At 46.3% G+C, this 12,039-nt stretch overlaps 1 protein-coding gene across 1 annotated transcript in view; it reads left to right on the forward strand.

The window, feature by feature from the left end:
- The window catches only part of SNRNP40 (small nuclear ribonucleoprotein U5 subunit 40), a 109,211-nt gene that overhangs the window by 63,901 nt on the left and 33,271 nt on the right, over positions 1 to 12,039 (forward strand). The window contains exon 9 of the mRNA XM_069224898.1: positions 3,417 to 3,520. Coding sequence (XP_069080999.1) covers positions 3,417 to 3,520 — 104 coding nt within the window. The remainder of the gene's footprint in view (positions 1 to 3,416; positions 3,521 to 12,039) is intronic.

The following is a 12,039-nucleotide window of genomic DNA, read 5'->3' on the forward strand; positions in this document are numbered from 1 at the left end:
GGGCTCTGCAGTGGGACTTGAAGTTCTTGTAGGCGCAGCATCCGGGAATTCTCTCCAACATAGTCCAGATCTCAGAGGGGACTGCATAAGACCTGCTGTGGTAGCTTTCGAATCCGCAATGGGTCCACAGCAGATCTCTCTCCCTACCCCAGCCAGATCTATCCATAGTGACAGATGCGTCACTTCTGGGTTTGGGTCGGCCACATGGGAGAGGCGGAGATCAGAGGCCTCTGGTCTCCGGTGGAGTCTGGGCCCCATGTCAATCTTCTGGAGCTCCGGGCGGTCAGGCTTGCGTTGAAAGCATTTCTTCCCTCTCTCAAAGGGAAAGTAGTGCAAGTGTTCACGGACAACACTACCACTATGTGGTACTGCAAACTAACAGGGCAGAGTAGGGTCCTGGACCCTTTGTCTGGAGGCACTACACCTCTGGACATGCCTGGAACATAGGACATTACCCTGGTGGTTCAACATCTGGCGGGCACTCTGATCGCTAGAACAGACAAACTCAGCCGTCTATTCATAGCCAATCACGAATGGTGTCTCATTCCGGAGGTGGTGCAAGGTTTCTTTTAGCAGTGGGGAGAGCCTTGGTTAGATCTGTTCGCCTCCACAGAGGATGTGCAATGTCACCTGTTTTGTGCATTGGAGTTTCCAAGGTGGCACTTGCTCGGAAGTGCTTTTCGTCTCCAGTGGAACTCCGGCCTCCTTTACGTCTTTCCGCCTGTACTACTTCTGCCCAGAGTTCTCAAGAAGATCAGGAATGACCGGGCCCAAGTTATATTGGTGGCTTTGGCCCTGGCACGGAGAGTTGGGTATTCAGAGCTATTGAGCATGGTCACCGATCCTCCACTCAGACTGCCTCTTCGGCAGGATCTTCAGTTGCAGCAGCAGGGGATGGGTTCTACACCCGAACCTGTCCAATCTCTGCCTTCATGCGTGGAGATTGAGCAGCGGCAGTTGACTGATTTTGACCTGAAATCTGTGACGTTATCTTGGCAGTCAGGCGCTCCCCTCCACCAAAATGGTATACGCCTGTTGTTGGCATAAATTTGTGGCATGGTGTACCAACAGATCTGTTGATCACCTCTTTGCTCCCCTTTGGAGGTTCTTTTGTTCATTCTTTCTCTAGCCCAGCAGTGCTCTGCTTTGGGCACCCTTAAAGGGTATTTATCTGCTATTTCTGCCTTTCTTAGATTATCTGATCAGCCCTCACTTTTGAAGTCTCCTTTAAGTCTCCTATTGTCAATCGATTACTTAAATCGATTTCCTCCCACTCCGTTTATCATGCCTCAGTGGGCCCTCAATCTTGTCCTTACTTAATGTGTACTCCCTTTGAGCCGATGCACAATTGCCCTCTATGGTTCCTCACTTTCAAGACTGTCTTTCTTGTTGCCATCACTTCTGCTCGCAGAGTAAGTGAACTTCAAGCTCTTTCTTCAAAGCCCCCTTACTTGTCTGTGCCCCCTGACAGTGGTGTTGCGCACTAAGGCTTCTTTCCTTCCCAAGGTTGTTATCCCAGCATCATTTCCCTGAAAGGATTTATTTATTTGTAATTATATTGTCTGACATTGCGCTTAAACAAGGTTTTATAGCGCTCTACAATGAAAAATAGAAGCAAATGGTCTGGAGTATCCTGATCCATTATAATGGGACTAACATTCTCTTACCGCCTCCAAGACCCTTCCCCCAAACAACAAAAAAAAAGTTGTTAAAGCAACTATCTTCATCAGAATGTTTAGGTAACACTGGGCCGCATCTGAACAAGAAGGAAGGTTAAAGCTAATTCATAGACCAACAGATTTAGCCTCAGCCCATCCAACCGAACAGCTGATTAAACTCAAAATGACCGAGCTGAACATCCATGAACAACGTAATACACCATAAATGGACTTTCATTTTCATTGGTCTTAAAACCCACAGGGCAATTTAAATACACGCCTTTTATATTTGCTCAGTAAAGTAACAGTGTTTATACAGAAGTGTCTGCTACACAAAGGCCTACCTTTAAAATGAAAGATGTTTGGCTATTTGTGAAGATTCTTGGGGGTAACAAGGTTGCAGCAGTGGCACTAAACCGGTCACCCGTGTTTTAAAAAAAAAAAAGAAGGAATCCAGAAACCATGTTTGATACATAAAACCCTGTGTATGTGTTTTGCTTCACTAATGACAGAGCTTAAACACTCGTGCACTGACAAAAATCTCTGGAATGTGCTTCTTAGTCTGAAGAAGATGTTTATTATTTCTCTTCACAAGGTTCGTAAAGGAAGGTCAGCATGCTGAAAGCACATGTTTAAAAATGGTCACAGCAATGAAATGAAAACATATACAAATGATTCTCCACTACAATATCACAGCAAATATATATCTATATTATAATGCAAAGTAAATAATGAATTAAAAAACATGTATCACCATGAGGCAAGGGCACAACTGCTTCATCTCCCTCCTATCAGCATCAGATCGCCAGATCCCAGAATCGATTGAGGAGAGAGAGAGAGAGAGAGAGAGAGAGAGAGAGAGAGAGAGAGAGATCAATTATCTGTCCTGGGCATGTCTGAGATCTGAATCACTCTCGGACACCAGTCCATCTGGTCTCGGCTTCTTATACTTTGAACAAACAAGAGGAAAATTCTAGAACCTCCCTCTCACTGCAGATGTTTACTATTAAAAATAAATGCTGATTACTTTAGGCCAGCTTTGAAAAGAACACGTCAGGACTTGGCCACAATCCCAAGATGCACTTGCAAAAGAAGTCCGTTCCCTGCCGTCTTAGTACATTCTTATCAGCCTAAGCCCTTGGTGGGAAAGGACACAAAAAAAAACATGAGCACATTGTACAACGTGGAAAACTACTTACAGCTTTTTAACGTGGCGGTGGCTAATGCTAAAATAAAGTCAATAGGCAAAATGAAGTTGGTGGTCACTGATGTGAGGGTGTGCTGCTAGTCTAAGTGCAACGTGGAGTCAGTGGTCAAAACACCAATATAATTACAGTATGGTAACAGTAGTTGGAGGGTGTTCTCAAGGAGGGCTAAACAGCAGAAAACGCATGACCTATGCATGCCTGTGTTAAATGAAATCAAGGGAATTTTGAAAGGGAAGCCGCCAAACAAATTGCGTGAGATGGGCATGGTTAATGCCCACAGAATAAATGACAATAGGTCGAAAGCAGGGCGTGCACACTGCTACGCTCGACCTAAAAAAATACTGTTTGCGTGCGTTATAGTGTATCCAAATTGAACAGAAGTGATGTAAGTTCCAATTCTGTGTTTTTTGTTTTTTTGTTTTGTTTTTTTTGTTTGTTTACCCAAAGGTATACACACCATCCCCAATGTGGACGATCTTTCCGTAGGTGAATGGATTAGAACTGTGCAGCCTCCACAAATCATATATATATTTATTTTTTTACTTTTTAGATTTGTTTATGTCTGGGACACAACATCTAGGAGGATTCTGTACAAGTTACCAGGGCATGCAGGCTCCGTGAATGAGGTGGCCTTTCATCCAGATGAGCCCATTGGTAAGAGACTTTTCTTGCAGCAGTGCTTGTCAATTTGCAATGTTCAGTATTAATTTTTAAGGTACCTGAGTTTGAAGGCAAGCAAGCAGGAGTGTTTCTTGACCTGAGACTGCACTTAATATTTCAAGAAATATTTTTGCCAGGGTCTGTGTTTTAAATCTGAAAAACCTCTACTGGTAAGAAGAGTGCCCAGAGTCTGAACCCTTTATATTTAATTAAAGGGAACTGCTGAACTCCAGCATTTTGCAGCACGTGACCTTTTAGCACAGCTTTACAGTTCTATATTTAAAAACTCTTGTTAAACATTTTCCAAATGAACTTTTTGGTGCTACATGAGGGTTCTCCGCTTCAGGCGAGTAAACATAGAGGCACTGAAATTTTAAATTTTTGATGCCAATGTAGTTTTCCTGTTCTAAAGTCAAGACGAAAATAGGAATGATGTTGTAAATAATGATCACCCTAAAGTGAAGTTTCCGGTGTGTTAAATAAAATTGAGGGATATGTCATGCAAAGGCAGCTCTGCATTTTAGGAATAGGTTATGGTTATGTGCTTGCTTCCAAGAGGTAGATTGTAGCAGAAGGGACCGGATTAGGGAGTAAAACAGTCATGTGGAGCAGTACTCGTTACACCTTGTGGAGCATGTAGCTGGAAAAAAAGTGGGAGAATGTTACGGGGAGGGCAACAGAAGAGGTATATTCATCAATTAATCTCCTCAGTCTTTCTTGGAGGAGGGGGATTGAAAACGGGTTGAGAGGGCTGGTGATATGTGAGCATTTTAGAGGCAAGCACATAGATTCAGATTTTATCATTACAATTACAAGTCTAAAAATCCCAAAATGCAAAGTAAAAAAAAATCCGCACTGGGTTTACTTCTCACACATAGATGTAGGAAGCTTCATCTTTGCGTAAAGCAGTCACAAGTCAAGCTAAAGATGATTGAAGGGAAATTAATTAAAGAGCAGCAACAACAAAATAAAGGAAATACTGTTTTTGAAGGTGAAGCCTGTATGTGGCAGTTAACTGTGCTTGAATTCTGCATCTCCCCGTCGCAACCAAGAAGAGACTAATTATCATGTTCAGGCTAAGGCGTCTTCCCCTCTCCACTTTGCATGTTAAGTTAGGAAAAAGGATTCCGTTGTGCTCTTTATGCGTGACAGCTTATCGTAGACTACTTGTGACACTTCTTTTTATTTTGTCCACTTTACATGTCACTGACACAGCTCTGAATATGGCTGTTTTTTAAAATGACAAAGAGTCGGGAGAGTAGTTTTATAAATGCACACAAATTGTGCATTTTTTTTAGAATGGACCCAAGAATCTGAAATTGGGGATCTTTGAATTTCACATAATGTCAAAATATTTAGCGTTTTTGGTGAACACTTAACTGCATTTAGGAGGTAAGTCTGTTTGGGGGGGGGAGGGTGGGAGAAGACGGGTGGTGTGTGTGTGTTTAGGAGGTAAAAGTATAAAGAAATTCAGTATAGACTACCAAATATCCTATCATCCAGCATTCCCACTGAAAACAGGAATGTGTGTTTTTGTGTGTGTGCGTCTGTCAGTTAGTCACCTGGCACAGCAACGGCCCGATAGGAAACCATGGAAACGTAAAGAAATTTGCTTTAAGGTTAAATTGATTTGTAGGATGTGGGTAATTGAAGGATTTGAGGCCATGGTTGGCTGGCACTCTGGGTAACTGACCAAATCCACTTGGGGGCAGAAAAACCGTCTGGCGAGTGGTGGTGGAATGTAGTGCAATGCTGCTTCTTCATTTCCCCCCCACCCACGCATACATACATAATAAAACACCACAATGGGCATATCATGGGTATACACTTCCAGTCTCCCTCCCAGGGGGCAAAAAGACTTTTCTCTTGGTGTCAAAAGGGAATTGATCTTTGCCAGTTCAATCCAGCCCCTACCTCTTTTCTCACAAAACATTTTGTGGTGGCTAGTGGTGCTTTCCACCCCTACGGTGGGCAGATTGGGGGATCAATAAAATGTGTGTGTGTGTGTGTGTGTATATATATATATATATATATATGTTCGATGGCATGTGTAGCTGTAGATACATATATATATTGTAAGGAAATGCCTCCTTGGCATGGTTACCCCCTGACTTTTTGCCTTTGCTGATGCTATGTTTTGAATTGAAAGTGTGCTGAGGCCTGCTAATCAGGCTCCAGCACCAGTGTTCTTTCCCTAACCTGTACTTTTGTATCCACAATTGGCACACCCTGGCATCCAGATAAGTCCCTTGTAACTGGTACCCCTGGTACCAAGGGCCCTGATGCCAGGGAAGGTCTCTAAGGGCTGCAGCATGTCTTATGCCACCCTGGAGACCCCTCACTCAGCACACACACACTGCTTGCCAGCTTGTGTGTGCTGGTGAGAACAAAATGAGTAAGTCGACATGGCACTCCCCTCAGGGTGCCATGCCAGCCTCTCACTGCCTATGCAAGTGTAGATAAGTCACCCCTCTAGCAGGCCTTACAGCCCTAAGGCAGGGTGCACTATACCATAGGTGAGGGCACCAGTGCATGAGCACTGTGCCCCTACAGTGTCTAAGCCAAACCTTAGACATTGTAAGTGCAGGGTAGCCATAAGAGTATATGGTCTGGGAGTTTGTCAAACACGAACTCCACAGCTCCATAATGGCTACACTGAAAACTGGGAAGTTTGGTATCAAACTTCTCAGCACAATAAATGCACACTGATGCCAGTGTACATTTTATTGTAAAATACACCCCAGGGGGCACCTTAGAGGTGCCCCCTGAAACTTTAACCAACTACCTGTGTAGGCTGACTGGTTCTAGCAGCCTGCCACAATCGAGACATGTTGCTGGCCCCATGGGGAGAGTGCCTTTGTCACTCTGAGGCCAGTAACAAAGCCTGCACTGGGTGGAGATGCTAACACCTCCCCCAGGCAGGAGCTGTAACACCTGGCGGTGAGCCTCAAAGACTCACCCACTTTGTTCCAGCACCGCAGGGCACTCCAGCTAGTGGAGTTGCCCGCCCCCTCCGGCCACGGCCCCACTTTTGGCGGCAAGGCCGGAGGAAATAATGAGAATAACAAGGAGGAGTCCCTGGCCAGTCAGGACAGCCCCTAAGGTGTCCTGAGCTGAAGTGACTCTAACTTTTAGAAATCCTCCATCTTGCAGATGGAGGATTCCCCCAATAGGGATAGGATTGTGACCCCCTCCCCTTGGGAGGAGGCACAAAGAGGGTGTACCCACCCTCAGGGCTAGTAGCCATTGGCTACTAACCCCCCAGACCTAAACACGCCCTTAAATTTAGTATTTAAGGGCTCTCCTGAACCTAAGAATTTAGATTCCTGCAACTTACAAGAAGAAGAGGACTGCTGAGCTGAAAGACCCCTGCAGAAGAAGAAAAGAAGACACCAACTGCTTTGGCCCCAGTCCTACCGGCCTGTCTCCTGCCTTCTAAAGAAACCTGCTCCAGCGACGCTTTCCCCAGGACCAGCGACCTCTGAATCTTCAGAGGACTGCCCTGCTTCAAGAGGAACAAGAAACTCCTGAGGACAGCGGCCCTGTTCCAAAAAGACTGCAACTTTGTTTCAGAGGAGCAGATTTAAAGACCCCTGCAATCCCCGCAAGAAGCGTGAGACTTGCAACACTGCACCCGGCGACCCCGACTCGACTGGTGGAGAAACAACTCTACAGGGAGGACCCTCCGGCGACTCCAAGACTGTGAGTAACCAAAGTTGACCCCCCTGATACCCCACAGCGACGCCTGCAGAGGGAATCCCGAGGCTCCCCCTGACCGCGACTGCCTGACTCTAAAATCCCGACGGCTGGAAAAGACCCTGCACCCGCAGCCCCCAGCACCTGAAGGATCGGAACTCCAGTGCAGGAGTGACCCCCAGGAGGCCCTCTCCCTTGCCCAGGTGGTGGCTACCCCGAGGAGCCCCCCCCCCTTGCCTGCCTGCACCGCTGAAGAGACCCCTTGGTCTCCCATTGACTCCCATTGGAAACCCGACGCTAGTTTACACACTGCACCCGGCCGCCCCTGCGCTGCTGAGGGTGTACTTTTTGTGTGGACTTGTGTCCCCCCCCCCGGTGCCCTACACAACCCCCCTGGTCAGCCCTCCGAACACGCGGGTACTTACCTGCTGGCAGACCGGAACCGGGGCACCCCCTTCTCTCCATTGAAGCCTATGTGTTTTGGGCACCTCTTTGACCTCTGCACCTGACCGGCCCTGAGCTGCTGGTGTGGTAACTTTGGGGTTGCTCTGAACCCCCAACGGTGGGCTACCTTGGACCCAAATCTGAACCCTGTAGGTGGGTTACTTACCTGCAAAAACTAACAATACTTTACCTCCCCCAGGAACTGTGAAAATTGCACTGTCCACTTTTAAAACAGCTATTTGTGTTTTATGTGAAAAGTATATATGCTACTGTAATTATTCAAAGTTCCTAAAGTACTTACCTGCAATACATTTCAAATGAGATATTACATGTAGAATTTGAACCTGTGGTTCCTAAAATAAACTAAGAAAATATATTTTTCTATACAAAAACCTATTGGCTGGTATTGTCTCTGAGTGTGTGTTTTCTCATTTATTGCCTGTGTGTATGTACAACAAATGCTTAACACTGCTCCTTTGATAAGCCTACTGCTCGACCACACTACCACAAAATAGAGCATTAGTATTATCTCTTTTTGCCACTATCTTACCTCTAAGGGGAACCCTTGGACTCTGTGCATGCTATTCCTTACTTTGAAATAGCACATACAGAGCCAACTTCATATATATATATATATATATATGTTCGATGGCATGTGTAGCTGCAGATACACATGCTGTGCACATCCCGCCATCTTGTGTTGAGCTCGGAGTGTTACAAGTTGTTTTTCTTCGAAGAAGTCTTTTCGAGTCACGAGACCGAGGGACTCCTCCCATTTCGACTCCATTGCGCATGGGCGTCGACTCCATCTTAGATTGGTTTTTTTCCGCCATCGGGTTCGGACGTGTTCCTTTTCGCTACGAGTTTCGGGTCGGAAAGTTAGTTAGAATCTCGGAAAAATCGTCGGTATTGTTTGCGTTCGGTATCGGGTTAGTTACAACAGATCGACACCGAATTAAGAAGAGCTCTGGTGGCCCTTCGGGTTTTTTTTTTTCGATCCCCGTCGGGGCCTGGTCGGCCCGGCCACGTGTCTCTTCAAGGCTGATGGAACGGACCCCATTCCGCTTCTGTCCAAAATGCCATAACAAGTATCCATATACAGATTAACACCTGGTCTGTAACTTGTGTTTGTCACCAGAACACAAGGAGGATACTTGTGAGGCCTGTCGAGCTTTTCGGTCAAGGAAGACACTCAGGGACCGAAGAGCAAGAAGACTGCAAATGGCGGCGGCGCCGACAGGACAAGAGCGTTTCGAGGAGGAGGAAGAAACATTCTCCACCCAGGAATCGGACTCGGAGGAGATCGATCCCGAAGAAACGCAGAAAACCGTGAGTAAGACGTCGAAGAAAAGAACTCACGAGAAGACCGCTAAAGCCCAGGGGACGCCACCGCCAACAGGCCATGGTTTAACCCGAAAAATAGGTGACCGTCCATCGGCACCGAAAAAGGGCGAGCTGGTGTCGAAGTCATCCGACCCCGGTCGAGATACCGGCACACAGCAATCTCGGGCCCGAGATAGTGGCTCCGAAAAGATTCGGCATCGAGACAGCGGTACCGAAATGAGTCGGCACCGAGAGGGCACGACGCCGAAAGTAAAAAAGGTTTCGTCCGAGCCGAAAAAAGCAGCCGAAAAGGTTTCGGTACCGAAACATCTGGCCTCGGAACCGAAAATAAGTTCCTATTCAGAGGAACAAGGACTGTCCTCACAAATGAAGACACACAGATTTGAACAAGAATTAGAGACAATAGAGCCAGATCACACACAAAGGCGGCTCTTTATTCAAAAAGATACGGGGAAGATCAGCACTCTTCCTCCAATCAAAATGAAACGGAAACTTGCCTTCCAAGACAAGGAAAAACAGCCACACGCAAAGGTGGCTAAACAAGTAACACCACCACCATCCCCACATCACTCTCCGCAACCATCACCTGTAGCCACTCCACCAATGATGCAATCCCCAACACATACGGGAATGAGTCAAGATGACCCTGACGCATGGGACCTTTATGACGCACCAGTGTCAGATAATAGCCCTGAAGGCTATCCAGCAAGACCATCGCCACCAGAGGATAGTACAGGCTACGCTCAAGTGGTATCGAGAGCTGCAGCATTTCACAATGTCAGCCTTCATTCAGAACCCATTGAAGACGACTTTCTTTTTAATACACTGTCGTCTACACACAGTCAATATCAGAGACTTCCGATGTTACCCGGAATGCTCAAACACTCCAAACAAGTGTTTGAGGAGCCTGTCAAAGGGAGAGCCATTACTCCAAGAGTAGACAAAAAATATAAACCGCCACCAACAGACCCAGTGTACATCACACAACAGCTAACACCAGACTCTGTTGTAGTGGGAGCAGCGCGCAAAAGAGCCAACTCACATACGTCAGGAGATGCACCACCTCCAGATAAAGAAAGCAGAAAATTCGATGCTGCAGGCAAAAGGGTGGCGGCACAGGCAGCAAACCAGTGGCGCATTGCAAATTCGCAAGCTTTGTTAGCCAGATATGATAGGGCCCACTGGGATGAGATGCAACACTTTATTGAACATTTACCAAAAGAGTTCCAAAAAAAGAATGCAGCAAGTGGTAGAAGAGGGACAAAGTATCTCTAATAATCAGATACGGTCAGCAATGGATGCTGCAGACACAGCTGCTAGAACGGTCAACACAGCAGTAACAATAAGGAGACATGCATGGCTGCGTACATCAGGATTTAAACCAGAGATACAGCAAGCTGTGCTGAATATGCCATTCAACGGACAGCAGTTGTTTGGGCCGGAGGTGGACACTGCGATAGAAAAACTTAAGAAAGACACTGAAACGGCCAAAGCCATGGGCGCACTCTACTCCCCGCAGAGCAGAGGCACATTTCGAAAGACACAATTTCGAGGGGGGTTTCGAGGGCAGACCACAGAAGCCACAACCTCACAAACAAAGCCCACTTACCAGAGCCAGTATCAGCAGGGAGGATTTCGTGGACAATATAGAGGAGGACAATTTCAAAGAAATAGAGGAAAGTTCCAAAGTCCCAAAACTCCTCTGAACAAACAGTGACTTCAAGGTCACAAATCCCCAACACATAACGCCTGTGGGGGGGGAGACTAACCAAGTTTTACACACATTGGGAGGAAATAACAACAGACACTTGGGTCTTAGCAATTATCCAGCATGGTTATTGCATAGAATTTCTCAAATTCCCTCCAAACGTCCCACCGAAAACAGACAGTATGTCAAAACAACATATACAGGGAGTGCAGAATTATTAGGCAAATTAGTATTTTGACCACATCATCCTCTTTATGCCTGTTGTCTTACTCCAAGCTGTATAGGCTCGAAAGCCTACTACCAATTAAGCATATTAGGTGATGTGCATCTCTGTAATGAGAAGGGGTGTGGTCTAATGACATCAACACCCTATATCAGGTGTGCATAATTATTAGGCAACTTCCTTTCCTTTGGCAAAATGGGTCAAAAGAAGGACTTGACAGGCTCAGAAAAGTCAAAAATAGTGAGATATCTTGCAGAGGGATGCAGCACTCTTAAAATTGCAAAGCTTCTGAAGCGTGATCATCGAACAATCAAGCGTTTCATTCAAAATAGTCAACAGGGTCGCAAGAAGCGTGTGGAAAAACCAAGGCGCAAAATAACTGCCCATGAACTGAGAAAAGTCAAGCGTGCAGCTGCCACGATGCCACTTGCCACCAGTTTGGCCATATTTCAGAGCTGCAACATCACTGGAGTGCCCAAAAGCACAAGGTGTGTAATACTCAGAGACATGGCCAAGGTAAGAAAGGCTGAAAGACGACCACCACTGAACAAGACACACAAGCTGAAACGTCAAGACTGGGCCAAGAAATATCTCAAGACTGATTTTTCTAAGGTTTTATGGACTGATGAAATGAGAGTGAGTCTTGATGGGCCAGATGGATGGGCCCGTGGCTGGATTGGTAAAGGGCAGAGAGCTCCAGTCCGACTCAGACTACAGCAAGATGGAGGTGGAGTATTGGTTTGGGCTGGTATCATCAAAGATGAGCTTGTGGGGCCTTTTCGGGTTGAGGATGGAGTCAAGCTCAACTCCCAGTCCTACTGCCAGTTCCTGGAAGACACCTTCTTCAAGCAGTGGTACAGGAAGAAGTCTGCATCCTTCAAGAAAAACATGATTTTCATGCAGGACAATGCTCCATCACACGCGTCCAAGTACTCCACAGCGTGGCTGGCAAGAAAGGGTATAAAAGAAGGAAATCTAATGACATGACCTCCTTGTTCACCTGATCTGAACCCCATTGAGAACCTGTGGTCCATCATCAAATGTGAGATTTACAAGGAGGGAAAACAGTACACCTCTCTGAACAGTGTCTGGGAGGCT

This window comes from Pleurodeles waltl, chromosome 3_1 (assembly GCF_031143425.1).
Source record: "Pleurodeles waltl isolate 20211129_DDA chromosome 3_1, aPleWal1.hap1.20221129, whole genome shotgun sequence".
In the NCBI taxonomy this organism is placed as follows: domain Eukaryota; kingdom Metazoa; phylum Chordata; class Amphibia; order Caudata; family Salamandridae; genus Pleurodeles; species Pleurodeles waltl.